Source organism: Nerophis lumbriciformis, linkage group LG04 (genome assembly GCF_033978685.3).
Source record: "Nerophis lumbriciformis linkage group LG04, RoL_Nlum_v2.1, whole genome shotgun sequence".
In the NCBI taxonomy this organism is placed as follows: domain Eukaryota; kingdom Metazoa; phylum Chordata; class Actinopteri; order Syngnathiformes; family Syngnathidae; genus Nerophis; species Nerophis lumbriciformis.
In genome coordinates this window covers 27,923,075-27,939,393 of record NC_084551.2, presented here as the reverse complement: position 1 = coordinate 27,939,393, position 16,319 = coordinate 27,923,075, and the positions used below count along the sequence as shown (strand labels likewise).

At 41.1% G+C, this 16,319-nt stretch overlaps 1 protein-coding gene across 1 annotated transcript; it reads left to right on the top strand.

Moving 5' to 3' along the window:
* The first annotated feature begins 914 nt into the window (after positions 1-914).
* Positions 915-11,358, top strand: LOC133592530 (uncharacterized). The gene is made up of 4 exons (XM_061945157.1): positions 915-1,067; positions 1,142-1,225; positions 5,171-6,028; positions 10,785-11,358. The coding sequence occupies exons 1-4, from the start codon at positions 968-970 to the stop codon at positions 11,162-11,164; spliced, it is 1,422 nt and encodes a 473-aa protein (XP_061801141.1). The 5' UTR covers positions 915-967; the 3' UTR covers positions 11,165-11,358.
* Positions 11,359-16,319: the final 4,961 nt, after the last annotated feature.

Below are 16,319 nucleotides of genomic sequence, written 5' to 3'. Positions count from 1 at the left end.
GGTCTGACATATTTAGTAACTTTACCAGTGGCAGTAGCCAGATGAAGAAGGCGGTGCGTAACTGGCAACCTGGATGTAACACACTCACAGACTTTCTAATTGGTCAAATGGTACAGGGCGAGACATCAAAATGAAAACTGTAAATCTAATTTTGAAATGAGCATATCCCGGCTGAACTACTCTTATCAGTTAAAAGGTGTTCGAAAAGAACATGATTTATTAATGCCTTTTGACATATCAGAGCTGTTTGATGAAATTATTACATATATTAGTGGTTATATAATGATCCATCCATCCATCCATTTTCTACCGCTTGTCCCTGATGTATTTATGTATTTAATTTTGTCTCATTTGACCCTCCATACTTTCCCTCGCCACACATTTAAAAACTTTTTCGTTTTAATGTGGATGTTAGAATGATAGAATAACTAAAATGTAACTAATGTGTCATTAGTGAAGCCAAGATCTCTGACAAAATGTCACACACACACACACAAGCCAAAATTGATATTTACTTGATGTGTTGAATAGGAAGAAATGAACATTTTAAATGTTGCACTCTTATGCTTGGTGACTTCCTGTTATTGCATACAAGAAATTTAGAGTTTTGCTGACTCTTCTGTAATGTTCCCATCTTGAAAGATGGCTCTGCCACAGAGAATAAAGACAAGCCAAATGCCATCTTTGAATGTCCATGTAAAGTGGAGTCTTATTTGTTTTACACAAAAGTACAATATACAGTTTATATTAAGGCTGGCTTAACATTAAACACCTATTACACATCATAACAACTTTTTCAGACTTCTCCTTTAAATTTATATCAATCCAAAAGGCGTGGCTACTGCTTTTTTCCCCGATTCAGCAGATGCCCAAACCTTCATAAGGCTGCTTTTGACGCAACACTTGTGAAACTTGTAGTGGGGTGACAAACAAGAGGGTGACTAAAGTGCGATTACAAATTGCACACATGTCAGTGACATTTAACAGCAAGTCAGGGGTGATGAAAGCAGCTGGTTGGGACTTGATGGACTCGGATCATAAATCGGAATATGGAAAGAGACGATCAGGTAAGGATGCTGAAGATGTATTTAAAACTTACAACACATTGACATTGCTAATTGCTATTGTTTTTGTGTCACAGTGTGGTACATTGGAGTTGCAGCTGTGTGTTTGGGGCTGATCTGTCTTCTTCTGCTGGTTATCATCATAGCTATGTTGGCCCAACGTGAGTACATGCCTTGACATGACTGCAAATCCAAACAACAATGCTAATGTGAGTGTGTGGCTGGCGGAAACGCTTGCATGCACTGCTAAAATAGATCAATACATGTTATTCAATCAATCAATCAATCAATGTTTACTTATATAGCCCTAAATCACGAGTGCCTCAAAGGGCTGCACAAGCCACAACGACATCCTATTGACCAGATTTATATAATAATAATAATAATAATAATAATAATAATAATAATAATAATAATAATAATAATAATAATAATAAGCTTTATTGTCTTCGAGAAGAAATTTGTCTTGGGCATCAAGACACAGCGTTTTACATAAATACATACATACATACATACATACATGTATACATACATACATACATACATACATACATACATACATACATACATACATACATACATACATACAGTTCATCCGACAATACAGTGACGACAGTGAACAGTGTGCAGGTATATCAGATAGTTGAGATCACACATTACACTCCCGCCGTATTGCACACCTCCCGTATTACACTATCCCAATATTGCACTCCTTATTCTGCATCCGGTAATTACAGTAGGTTTGTGTTGTTAAGTGCTTTGATTGTCAGTGGCACAAAGGAAAATCTATACCTGTTGAGTTTGTATGTTGCTGTTCTATACTGTTTACCATTTGGCATCAACACAATTTCACTATGAAATACTGTATGTGGTGTGGGTCACGGGTGATTTTAAGACCCTGCTTCAGCACTGTCTTGTTAACTATTTCTTCAAGGGAAAAAGGGGGTGTCATGTCTGTGTAATCATGTTTTGTTTTAAGTCATGTTTTGTTTAGTTTCTGGCTTTTCACTCCCTTGTCTTGTTTGCATGATTACCCATTAGTTTCACCTGTTCCACGTTTGGACTCATTGTGCACTCTTGTTTGTCACCATAGCAACCATTAGTTTTCACCTGTCACGTCACGCACCTGTTTCACGTTTTGAGTCACGCACCTGTTTTCGTTAATCATGTCTGTGTTATTTAAGCTTTTCATTTTCTGTTGTTCGTCCTGACGACATCCCTGCATTCTTACCCCTGTCACACTCTATGTACCTCTGCGCACTTCATGCCATGTCAAGTAAGTTTTGTTTCGATTCATGCCACAGTTAGTGTTTTGTTTAATTGTTCATAGTTTCTGCCAATGTGCAAGTTTTGTGTTTAGAGTCCAGTTTTGTACCTCCGCCCCTGTGCGCGCCTTTTGTTTGATCCTTTCTTTGTAGTTATAGTGTTAAATAAATCATGTATTTACCTTCACGCCATGACCAGTCCAATTCACTTGCACCTCGGGAGAACAAACCAAGCCATAGTCCTAGTCATGACAGTAGGTCGTCAGCAGACTCGCTTTTCCGCACGAGAGTTGGACATTCTGGGCGGTCCTGTGCGCGATGGAGGAGGAAACTCGGCGCTACTCCTCCGTGGAGTACAGAGACTCCATTTGGTCCCAGGAATGCGGGGACGCAGCGCAGTGCCGGAAGCGCCGCTCCCGACGAAGGACGTCAGGTAGAACTTCCGCGAGCCTGCAGGACACGCCGCTCCCACATGCCCCTCCCCCTCCGGGCGGAAGCAAGCAGCAGCCAGCCCGGCTTCGCCCTAATGACGTCAAAAACCAGGATTTTTTTTTCTGAATTCTTTTTCTTTTGATTCCCCGCCCCCCAGGACTCAAGTCACGCCCAAGTCACAAAAAAAAATGTTTTTCACCCACAATATCACAGGTAGAAAATAGACATTTTGGACAATTTAAAGGGGAAGTTTCTGCTTCCCTCCGCCCACCCCTAGAGAGAGTTCCAGACCGCAGAGAGAGCGTCTGGTATCCGCCCCTTGAGGGGGAGGGGGGCTAGGGCTGGGAATTGTTCAGGTGGGGTGGCTCAGCATGACCATGTCAAGCCACAGCCTCCAGCACGGCCGCTACCACCAGTCTTCCGACCTGCCAAGACACAGCCTCCAGCACGGCCACCACCACCGGTCTTTTGCCATGCCAAGCCGCAACCCCCAGCTAGGCCACCTCCACCTGCACCAGTAGCAGCACCACGGCTAGAACCACGGCTAGCTGCTCCAAGGCTAGCACCACGGCTAGCTGCTCCAAGGCTAGCTCCACGGCTAGCACCTGTCGCAGCTCCACGGCTAGCACCTGTCGCAGCTCCACGGCTAGCACCTGTAGCCGCTCCACGGCTAGCACCTGTCGCCGCACCAAGGCTAGCACCAGCTCCTCCACGTCAAGACCAAGACCCTCCACGCCAAGACCAAGACCCTCCACGCCAAGTCCAAGACCAAGACCCTCCACGCCAAGACCAAGACCCTCCACGCCAAGTCCAAGACCAAGACCCTCCACGCCAAGTCCAAGACCAAGACCCACCACGCCAAGTGCCGCCAGTCGCAGCTCCACGACGCCAAGTGCAACCAGTCGCATCTCCACGACGCCAAGTGCCGCCAGTCGCAGCTCCACGACGCCAAGTGCCACCAGTCGCAGCTCCACGACGCCAAGTGCCGCCATGCCAAGACCAAGACCAAGACCCGCCATGCCAAGACCAAGACCGGCCATGCCAAGACCAAGACCAAGACCCACGCCTAGACCAAGACCAAGACCCACGCCTAGACCAAGTCCAAGACCCACGCCGAGCTTCGCCGCCTGACTTGCCACGCCGAGCTGCCATGCCTGCCAAGTTGACGACGCGCCTGTCTCCTCGTCGGCCACGGATATGGCCGCTACCTGGTCGCCCACCACGCCAAGTGTGCCCACCTCCCAGTCGGCCACGGATGTGGCCCATCCCGGGTCGCCCACCTCGCCTGCTGCAGCGGCGTTCCACTCGCCGCCGCCACATGACTATGCCTCGATGGATTCAGGGCCACTTGGGCTGGCGACCCACCGCCATGTCCCCCTCCCGCCCTCCCATGACTCTTGTTAATTTTCTTCTTGGACATCTGGGATCTGTCCTTAAGGGAGGGGCTCTGTCATGTCTGTGTAATCATGTTTTGTTTTAAGTCATGTTTTGTTTAGTTTCTGGCTTTTCACTCCCTTGTCTTGTTTGCATGATTACCCATTAGTTTCACCTGTTCCACGTTTGGACTCATTGTGCACTCTTGTTTGTCACCATAGCAACCATTAGTTTTCACCTGTCACGTCACGCACCTGTTTCACGTTTTGAGTCACGCACCTGTTTTCGTTAATCATGTCTGTTATTTAAGCTTTTCATTTTCTGTTGTTCGTCCTGACGACATCCCCGCATTCTTACCCCTGTCACACTCTATGTACCTGCGCACTTCATGCCATGTCAAGTAAGTTTTGTTTCGATTCATGCCACAGTTAGTGTTTTGTTTAATTGTTCATAGTTTCTGCCAATGTGCAAGTTTTGTGTTTAGAGTCTAGTTTTGTACCTCCGCCCCTGTGCGTGCCTTTTGTTTGATCCTTTCTTTGTAGTTATAGTGTTAAATAAATCATGTATTTACCTTCATGCCATGACCAGTCCAATTCACTTGCACCTCGGGAGAACAAACCAAGCCATAGTCCAAGTCATGACAGGGGGCTCCATGCCAATTATTTTACCAGCCCTCTTGATAAGGTTTTGAAGTTGGGTTTTAAGTTTGACAGACAGATTTCCAAACCATGTGGAGATGCCATAACGGATGACTGATTCACAAAAAATATGATAAAAAAATATGTATTTAATTAATTAGAATCCAAGTTTTGGAACGGCGTGGCTCAGAAACTTGAGGGTTCCTGGTTCGACTCCAGCTTCTACAATCCTAGTCACTGACGTTGTGTCCTTGGGCAAGACACCCAAAACCTTGCTCCTAGTGCCGCCCACACTAGTGTAAATGTAGCTTAAATGTAGATAATAGGTTTCTCAATTTAAGGCGCTTTGAGTCACTAGAGAAAAAGCGCTATATAAGTTTGCCCTTTTTTTTTACAGATATCAGGCCAACACATCTGAAAGACACCGAACTGCCCATTAGTGTCGTCAAATCTGACAACCTGACTTCACGATGCTTCCACCTACAAGGCAAATACAGCACCTTGCTCGAAAGCAACAACCGGTTAGAGAACAATCTCTGTTCTCTGACTAAAGAGAAAGACAATGTCACAGGGGAGCGGGACACCCTTCGAAATGAGCGAGACATTCTCCAAAGAGAGCGAAGCACCCTCCAGAGTGAAAGTGACACCCTCAAACATCAGCGAGACACCTTCAGGACTGAGCGAGACACCCTGCAAAATGAGCAGGAAGCCATCGAGAAGGAGCGTGACATCTTACAGAGAGAACAAGAAACCCAGCAAAACGAGCGAGAAACCCTTAAAAGTGAGCGAGACGCTCTTACGAGTGAGAAAGAATCCCTCCAAAATGACAGAGAGACCCTCCAAAATGAGAAAGAAACCCTCAAAAAGGAGCGAGACACTCTCGAGGTTGAGAAAGTATCCCTCCAAAACGAGAGAGGCACTCTCCAAAATGAGAGAGGCACTCTCCAAAATGAGCGAAACACCCTCCAAAATGAGAAAGACGTCGTCCAAAACGAACGAGCCACTCTCCAAAAGGAGCAAGACACCATCCAAAACGAGCGAGATACACTGCGAAATGAGAAGAATACCCTCCTGAACGAGCGAGACACCGTCACGAAAGAGCGGGACTCCCTGAGAGACGAGCGAGACCATCTGAGGCTGGTGTCCAGCAACCTGACCAAAGCGTTGGAGTTCCTGCAGAGTCGATTCGACACTGCGGTAGAAAGTCGCGATGGCTTGAAGGAGGAGGCCAAAGAGTTGAATAATAACAGAACAGGTGAGGCATGCACAGAGACAACAAGTTCAGACCTGTAAGATAATAAGGAGGTACAAACGTATTTGATCTCAAAGGGAATTGTTCAGAAAAGATCAGTCCTTGAAATATGAAACACATTCATATTTACTTCAATTCCCAAGTAAAGCTTGATCTGTATTTTTTAAACATTTCTTGCTCCTGATGGTAAGTATTTTTCAAGTTCTATCAACACCACTTTGCATTTGTTTATTCAAGTAAGGCATTGGCTTGACAAACTAAAAGATGCCTTGGGGGTCTTTTGGTATAAATTAGGCATGTTCAAACTTTTGTCTTCCACAGAGGGCCTCATACAAAAACATTTAAGGTTTTTAATATCCTTTCTTTATTGTTTGTTAACCAGCATGGAGAGGTGGGTGTAGAGCAGTGTCAGGGAAACGGTGTTACTAACGCTTATACTTTTACTTTCATTACTTTTACTTAGCCCCCTTCTACACTAAGCCGGAAGGTTATCCAGGGTAAATCCCACCTAACCTTATCCATGTCCACACACACACACACAATGGTCATTTAAGACCCCCCACCCCTGTCCGTCCGCCGGCGCAACGTGACCTAGTACGCATGCGTGGAAAATGTGCACGTCATAGTCACCTCCAGTGTTGCTTTGTGTGCATGTTCTTAAATTTAACTTATCTGAACAATATCCTATTGTAGTGAATCACACCTGAGCCATCATGAAGTAATCAAATCTTTAATGGACACGTGAAAGTAAACAACGTGATAAAGAACATTTTACATCAATCAATCTAGGGATCTAGATATCTGGTCAGGACACTCCTCTCCCTTTTGCTTTCACCTTCATTGTCCATTAGTTTTTGGTGACTTTATATACTCTGGACCTAGACGTTGAGTCCGCGACATACATGGCGGACAATAACTGATACAGTCTGCTTTGCCAGTCCAAATGCATTCGATGTTTTCCGTAGTTTTCTCTCGACGGCCAGGTAATACAAAGCACACGCTACCTTTTTTATCACATCCACGGGAGCCCGCATTCTCATTGACTCTCCTTCGACTAATGGACAAAGTTTTTCGGAAAATGGAATCACAGCTCAACCGGACATTCGAAAGTTCTCTTGCCGTCTGAGATGTGTTGTATCCGAAATAGCTGCAATCACGCGTTTTCTTCTCTTAAGGTATTCATGTGTGATTTCCACAAGCGTCTGTACATTTAGAAGAATGACAAACACGGGCATGTCTGGATGACTCGCCTCCGTCTTTCCTGTGGTTAGCTCCAGTTGTTATGAAGCTGGCTGTGGCGCGTTCTTTCTGACGTCACTTCCTCTCTGAACTCAGTTTGTAAACGATCAATGAGTCCATACAAAGCTAAGAGCGAAGATTCAAGAAATACAGGGCGCACTTACCCGTGTAAAAAATTATCCAAGGGGGGGAATCTTAAACGATGGGTTTAGTGTGGCTGAAACGGGGCTTAGGCTAAATAATTGTTCGTTTAAGGGGTTATCCGGCTTAGTGTAGACATAGCCTTAGGTTACCGACACGTTTGACGTAATGCAGCGCATTACTTTTGATGTAGTTGGATGTCGACAAGACAGAGTCAGAAGCACTGCAAGGTCAATGCAGGAAGTAACTTTTTACTAATGAAAGCAACAACCAGCACCACACTAAAATGAACTTGATATTAGCTAGGAAGAGGCACCATCACACAGCAAACAATGTGTAGGTTTAATTACACACACACTTGTACTACTACTACTACTACTAAGAGGGAATTAATAATTGAAGCGACAAGCTTGCAATAGTACAATACACCGTTTGTGGACAAGGAGACTACAGCCACGGAAGCACAGTCAATCTCTAACTAGCGCTAACACAATCCAGTGAAAAGATTCAACAGAGCTGCCAAAACTGCCGCTGCTAAGCTAACAAACACAGCTGAGGTAAAAAGCTGCTCTGAGCGTGCTTTTGCTGACATCCCTCGTCACTTGGCACTGTTTTTTTGTAAGGAAACGAGTAACTAAAAAGTAATTTTCAGAACACTGGTATAGAGTAGGCAAATATTGTACTCAAGTAAGAGTACCGTTAATTTAGCACAGGGGTCTTCAACAGGGTGTCCGTGACCTCCAGGGGTCTGCAAAGGTAATTGCAGGGGGGGTTGATTCGACTTCTAAAAAAATAAACTATATTCCCCATGCAATTTTTTCACAAATGTAAATACCTCTAAATCAGTGGTTCATTTTGTGCACCAGTAAAAAAATATGGTAACACTTTAGTATGGGAAACATATTCACCATTAATTAGTTGTTCATAAACATACAAATTAGTAACATATTTGCTCTTAACTAGTCATTATTAAGTAAGTATTAATGCCTTATTCTGCATGGCCTTATTATAACCCTAACCCTCTAACCTTGTCTCTAACCCTAACCCTAACCAAATAACTCTAAATTAAGTCTTTGTTACTTAGAATATGTTCCCCATATTAAAGTGTTACCAAAAACATATAACTTTGTCTTGAATTTGAAAAAAAATAACATTTTATTTTCACTAAAGAAGGGTTCGGTGAATGCACATATGAAACTGATTGGGGTTCGGTACCTCCAACAAGGTTAAGAACCACTGCTCCAAATACACATTAACATTGATCCAACTCACTCTAGTAGTTTAGAAATACCAGAGACACGTACCTATTCCCCCAATATATTTTTTAAATAAGAAGATAGCAAGCACTTAGAGCTGTAGTTGCCAGCTAGCGATTAGCGTGCCAATTGTTAGTTAGCGTTTAGCGCGCTATATGTCTACTAGCAAAAGTTGTCAGCTAGCAATATGTGCGCTAGTTGCCAGCTAGCTATTAGCCGCTCTAAACTATATTATTTCAATATCTTAGTATTGGACTATAACAAGGTACATTCAGGAGCAGTTTCATTTAAAACACAATTGTATATACGATACCGTATATAAGGAAGTGGTTCCTGCTCCTTCTCTCAGTTTGGGGCTCCTTGGCCTGGAATACATTGAAGATCCCTGCTTCAGAGTAAAATGACTCAAGTAAAAGTAAAAAGTAGTCATCACTTGAGTTAGTACTTAGTAAAAAAAACTACTCAAGTACTTAGTAACAGCTGGGTAACTTCTAATTTGTTTAGTAGCTATTTTCTAATGATACTTTCACTACAACTGTAGTGTGTGTGTGTGTGTGTGTGTGTGTGTGTGTGTGTGTGTGTGTGCGTGCAACCATCTCGTTCCACCGTCGCGAAAGTGAGGCTCATCACAATGTAATGATAGAAATACCACAACAGAGACCCCGGACTGTTGAACAACTTAAGTTGTACATCAAGCAAGAATGGGAAAGAATTCCACCTGAAAAGCCTCAAAAATTGGTGTCCTCAGGTCCCAAACGTTTACTGAGTTTCGTTAAAAGGAAAGGCCATGTAACACAGTGGTAAAAATGCCCCTGTGCCAACTTTTTTTCAATGTGTTGCTGCCATTAAATTCTAAATTAATGATTATTTGCAAAAAAAAAAAAAAAAATTCTCAGTTCGAACATTAAATAACTGGTCTTTGCAATGTATTCAATTGAATATAAGTTGAAAAGGATTTGCAAATCATTGTATTCTGTTTTTATTTACGAATTACACAACGTGCCAACTTCACTGGTTTTGTGTTTTGTATTACATCCTCAAACTACGGCTCGGTTAACACGAAGATATCATATCAGTTTTACACTTGATTTAATCGCCATCAGTCCTCCATTCTTCTTCTACGGTGTTTTTTCAGTCCAGTAAAACTCCTTCCAGGTAAACTTGTTAAAAGCCCCGCCCACAGCACCCGCCCCTCGCGCTGAAAAACTGCCATTAGTTTAAAACCGTAAAAAAAAAGAAGTGATAACCGAAATAAGAGAAACAAAACCATAAAAAAGAGAAACGATCATAAAAACTTTTGAAACACACAAAATCAATAAAAGTGTACAAAAGTACGAAAATTGGCATTGAAAACATCCATCAAAAAATGTTTTTCAATGTTTTGTATTCATTTTTTGTCAAAACTTGTTTCGGTGCCAATACAACTTTTTCTATAATGAAAAAAAAAAAAAAGTCGATACCAAATCTTACTGGCAGAGTTCTGGCTCCATAATATGAAAATAATAATACAGTAAAACTTTACAAAAAAATACTTTTGGCTGCTGACGTACGCGCACAACGAGTAAGCGCGGAGACGGTTTACAACATGGTGCTGTTTCGCTTATAATACCAATGTCACTTTAGCTTGATTCATGAGCAGGTCACGGAACGAAAAAGGAGCGTTGTTGTCAGTTTTTGGATATTTTTTTAGAACACTTGACAGGCGGAATAGATTGCATTGCTAGCCACCTCATACTAGCCGTTTTTCACTATTTAGAACGCACATAAAAGGAAAAGACATGTGTTCTTATCTAACATAAGGATTGTGAATGATGCCCAAAATTCCCCAAAAATGCAGTTTTCATGTGAAAGTTGAGAGAAGAAAAGATCAATTATAATATATATATATAATTGATCTTTGTATAATTAATTAGTAGGTCTAAATGAGCACCAAGCTGGTCCTAATGCTAATACCATTGTATATGAGAAGCAGCTAAGCTAGTCGAGCACATGTGTAAATAAAGAAGCTCGCCTGGGTTGTCATGGCGATGACAGAAACACATGCACACTTCCTATGAAGCTGCTGTTGTTGCATTGTGTTGTGTTAAATTGATCAAATAACAATGTGACCCTGCTCCCAATAGAAAAACTCTGTCCAGCTGACTGGGTCAAATTCCAGGAGAAATGCTACTACATCTCCAAGAATGGTAAAACTAGGTCGTGGCAAACAAGTCGAAGAGACTGTCAGGACCGAGGAGGCGACCTGGCCATCATCACCACAAAAGAAGAGCTGGAATTTGTCACCACTTACTACAACCGAATCTGGATCGGGCTGTCTGATATAGATGTAGAGGGCAAGTGGAAGTGGGTGAACGGGCAAGAACTGGACTTTGAAGGATTCTGGCAGAAAGGGGAGCCCAATGACGATAATGGACATGAGGACTGTGTTGAGATTTCACGTGCAGGACCGGGATGGAACGATATGCCTTGTGGCAAACAATTGCCCTGGGTTTGTGAAGATTAACATTGACTTTGTGAGTCTGCTTCTTGTGTTTGATTATACAGACGACGCCATCATTTTGTATCTACTGCATATCCATCAGGCATCTTCACCTTCATTTCTTTTCCAGCGGAACTTCGACCTACCCAATGTTTTCCCCCCACACGAAATAAATGATTGTTTTCAGCTTTTTCAGAAAGTTGTGACAAACGATGTAATGTTTTGAGGCTTCAATTTTTCAATGACATTGATTCAATTGGTGATTTTATGAATTAAACAGGCACCTGGGGATAGGTTGATTGGCAACAATAAATTGGCCCCAGTGTGTGAATGTGAGTGTGAATGTCGTCTGTCTATCTGTGTTGGCGACTTGTCCAGGGTGTAGCCCGCCTTCCGCCCGAATGCAGCTGAGATAGGCTCCAGCACCCCCTGTGACCCCGAAACGGCCAAGCGGTAGAAAATGGATGGATGGATGGATCCCCTCTATATTTCAAGTGTTCCTTGTAACCTTCACCTAATAAAGCACATGATTGCAACAAAATATGTTTTACATGTTTTATACCACACCGACTTACAATAAAAGTCGACTCTCGATGGCAGTAAAAGCATTAAGCTCATCGTCAAATTGCACTACTGTTTTAATTCATTTTAACTAATAATAGAAATATATTTTTAAAGTTATAGAAAGAAACACCACCTAAGTCTTCCTTCCTTATTCTCTTCTGTCTGCTCTGTCGTCCACAAGTTGCAGACATTCGCCATGTATGTTTTATGCTGGTCTATCGTAAACATCCATTTTTGGTCCAACATATATACCCTCGCACATTAAGAGTATTTGTGAACTGTTGAACGTGATTTATGGCGCACGTTTTTGTTGGTAAATGAGAAACGATGAATAGGTTATCATCACACTTCAACATCTCTATCATGTAAACGCTGCCTCTTTACTTGGTCAGCATTGCAAATAAAAATATGTTCTTAATGGCCTTAATCTATATTAATAAATAAGTATATAAATTAATGTAAAATAAGAATTGAGGACGCCGCTGTGTTGCTAAATGTACATATACTACATTACCCAAAAGGCTTAGCACTGCAAATAAGAACCAGAAGTAGGTCTGAGCAATGCCAGAGGACAACAATTGTGCTGTTTGAGCAACAAAGATACATTGTCACACGTTGTTTCTGCTTCGTCTGCACAAGAAACAAACACAAGCTTTGATTAGACAGTTGACATGCGTGTTTGAACGCCCTTCAGAGACAAATTCCAGTAGCGAAAATGACGCTGATTGGCCAAAATGTGCGAGGAAGTTGCAGGCATTGGATAAAGTTGCGAGGACGAGCATAATTTAGCGGGAATTGGTTGAATTTGCGAAAATTGGCGCAATTGACACTTTGCAAATTCCTAAAGGGACTGGTAATACATTTGTAGATCAACTATACAATGCTGGGTTGAACGGTATACCGGTATTAGTATAGTACCACGATACTAATGGATCATATTCGGTACTATACCGCCTCTTAAAAGTACCGGTTCCCCAACCCTTCGCCTTACCACTACCGGTACCAAAATATTAATATCGGGACAACACTAATCTAATGTACTAATAAAGTATGAGTACAATGTTTTAACCCATGCGCTTGAAAGGCAACACCCTTCCCAAAAGGAAGGGTGGTGTATACAGCTTTAGTTTTATTTCCTGTTCCATGATGGCCATCGCTTTTCTCGTCTTTGGTTCGATATCATCAATTTTATGCTACTTCAGAGCAGATTTCCCGCCCCAAATTCCAAATTAGAAAACTTTAGCAATCGACTTTGTAGGTTCAACTGTACTTCAATATCTGTCTCTAATTATATTAGCAAAGTGTTATTTTTATATTGTGTATATACAGTCGCGATCAAAAGTTGACATCACATGAACAATGATAAGACCTTCTGAAGGAAAGTTCTGTGGTCAGATGAAACAAAAATGTTGCTGTTTGGCCACAATACCCAGCAATATGTTTGGAGGAGAAAAGGTGAGGCCTTTAATCCCAGGAACACCACCCTACCGTCAAGCATGGTGGTGGTAGTATTATGCTCTGGGCCTGTTTTGCTGCCAATGGAACTGGTGGTTTAAATGGGACAATGAAAAAGGAGGATTACCTCCAAATTCTTCAGGACAACCTAAAATCATCAGCCTGGATGTTGGGTCTTGGGCGCAGTTGGGTGTTCCAACAGGACAATGACCCCAAACACACGTCAAAAGTGGTAAAGGAATGGCTAAATCAGGTTAGAATGAAGGTTTTAGAATGGCCTTCCCAAAGTCCTATCCGTGTGGACAATGCTGAAGAAACAAGTCCATGTCAGAAAACCAACAAATTTAGCTGAACTGCAGCAATTTTGTCAAGAGGAGTGGTCAAAAATTCAACCAGAAGCTTGCTAGAAGCTTGTGGATGGCTACCAAAAGCCTCTTATCGCAGTGCAACTTGCCAAGGGACATGTAACCAAATATTAACATTGCTGTATGTATACTTTTGACCCAGCAGATTTGGTCACATTTTCAGAAGACCCATAATAAATTCGTAAAAGAACCAAACTTCATGAATGTTTTTTGTGACCAACAAGTATGTGCTCCAATCACTCTATCACAAAAAAATAAGAGTTTTAGAAATTATTGGAAACTCAAGACAGCTATGACATTATGTTCTTTACAAGTGTATGTAAACTTTTGATTGCGACTATATATGTGAGACAAATGACAAACTATGTTTACTAGAGGTGGGACTCTTTGGGCACCTCACAATTCGATTAGGATTCTTGGGGCGACGATTCGATTTCAGAATCAATTCTCAATTCAACACGTAACGTAATATATTATTTTGTATGTATATTATGATAAAACCTTTTCAAAACAGGTTACAGGTTGCAATAGTTCCACTTGGCACGTACAACTTATTCACACAGTGAAGGCCTGCAAAACGGCTTTTTAAAAATGTTTTTTTAATTTGTTTTTATTTTTTTACTGAATGTTAATCAGTCTAATCCAATAAAATAGTGCAACTCCAACGCCAACCTAATCCCAGTTTAACAATACTTATAATATTAATTTACAGAACAATTGAGAAGATGTACAAATGCAGTACTGTACTAAGCTAAAAAGAAAACAAAAACTGTATCAAAGCCTATCAATTATAGTTGTTTAATGGTTTTAATAAAAAACTTGAAGCTTAGAAAGAAAGACAGAATGAACGAAAAAAATAAAGTAGGTTTTAGTGTATAAAGTATTTTAAGAGCATAGCATAGGAAAAGCTGTGTGCAGGGCTTATAAAGACTCTGAATGCATATAATATTCATAAAAATCTTTATATCAATAACATCCCAATAATGTATTCAATGGACATTTGTGTTACATGTCCTTTGTTTCTGTGTTGAGGTTTTGTCCATGCAAAGGACTCATTGGGACTCACTGCTTTTTCACCACTTTGCCTGCTATTTCCTTCATACAGTATCTGATTGCTGTTAACAGTAATAAAGGTTTGCCAGCCTAGCAGTCGTGCTGTAAAAAACATTGCTGGTGTGCGATGAGAGGCACCGTCCTGTTGTTCATTGTAACGTCTCATCTCCTCCTCAACTCAACTGAGGCCAGAATGCTTTCAAGAGGTTATGTCAATATTGGTTTTTATATTCCAAATCCTAGCTAAACATTAACAGTGGCATGTTTCTTTTTTCTTTTAAGTGCTCTTTTCAATACAACAGCAAAGTAACTTTCCTAACCTTTAAGTTTCCGTCTTGATGTGTTTTTACAAAAAATACAACAAAGTCAGTCAATGCCAAAGTCTTAACTCTTAACTTATGAATATATACTGTATTTACTTATTCAACGCCTTCAAAGTCTAAGTCAACCAGTAGCCACACCATTGTCCCCTTAGTTGTATTTATCCTTGATCACTAATAAGTAATCAATAAATTCCACTCTTATCCTTATTTTCCCTCCTACATAAGCAATTGGTGATTGTTTTAACTCCATGTTTCAGTGGCAGACATACAGTACCAGATAAAAGTTTAGAGACACTTTTGTCTTTTGACACTGTTAATAAACTACAAAAAAAAAAAATCTTATTTATGAGTTGTTAAATTATTATTGCATCTATATCCAGTTTATTGTTGAAATACTAGCACTACATGTACATTTCCACAGAGGGCAGCGTACTGAAAGATTAACGGATGTAGGGGGAGCGATTTAATACGTTGGTTTTTTTTGTACAGACTGAAATCATGAATTTGTATGCACTTCAAGCAGTAGCTACATGTATTTTTGACTTAAATGCTGTAAGTTGTGTGCTATGAATCGATACAACTTGATACGGTCATGTCTGTGTAATCATGTTTTGTTTTAGTCATGTTTTGTTTTGTTTAGTTATTGGACTATTTAGTTTCTGGCTTTTCACTCCCTTGTCTTGTTTCCATGGTTACCCATTAGTTTCACCTGTTCCACGTTTGGACTCATTGTGCACTCTTGTTTGTCACCATAGCAACCCACTAGTTTTCACCTGTCACGTCACGCACCTGTTTCACGTTTTGAGTCGCGCACCTGTTTTCACTAATCATGTCTGTAGTATTTAAGTTCATTGTTTTCAGTTTGTCAGCCTGGCGACATCCGCATTTATGCTCTGCACACTATTTATCATCAAGCCATGTTCACAGTCCTATGCCACAGTAAGTGTTTTGTACCGTGTTCTTAGTTAATTGCCTTTGTGCTATAGTCTCTTTGGTTTCATAGTTTGTTCTCCGCCACTGTGCGCGCCTTTTGTTTGCTTCTTTTTTTTGTCCTTTGTTAGTGTAAAAAATAAAATATGTACTCATATTCCCGTCTCGCCCGAGCCAACTTTCCATTGCATTCTGGAAAAACTAAACCCAAGGACCAAGTCATGACAGATACTGTATGCGGTCTGCTGATATGACCATATGATCAAAACATTGTTCGGTACATTTCCGTAATAATGTAGTCTGTCCAATTATGGTTTCCATAATGCCATAACATCAGAGACAAAAAAAAAAATCCAATTTACATATGCTAAGAAAAAGCAGTCTGCTCTCAGCTTTGTTATAGGTGACAAAGTTTTTTTTAATTTTAATTTTTAGCAATTTCTTTGGTATTTTCTCTATTTTTATGCATGTTTGTTTTTATTTTTCTTC

Excerpts from the sequence above, each read along its gene's own strand:
- LOC133592530 (XM_061945157.1), top strand. The coding sequence starts at position 968 with ATGTCAGTGACATTTAACAGCAAGTCAGGGGTGATGAAAGCAGCTGGT. Across the intron at positions 1,068-1,141 it reads ATATGGAAAGAGACGATCAG|TGTGGTACATTGGAGTTGCA; the intron begins GTAAGGATGCTG and ends TTTGTGTCACAG. Across the intron at positions 1,226-5,170 it reads CATAGCTATGTTGGCCCAAC|ATATCAGGCCAACACATCTG; the intron begins GTGAGTACATGC and ends TTTTTTTTACAG.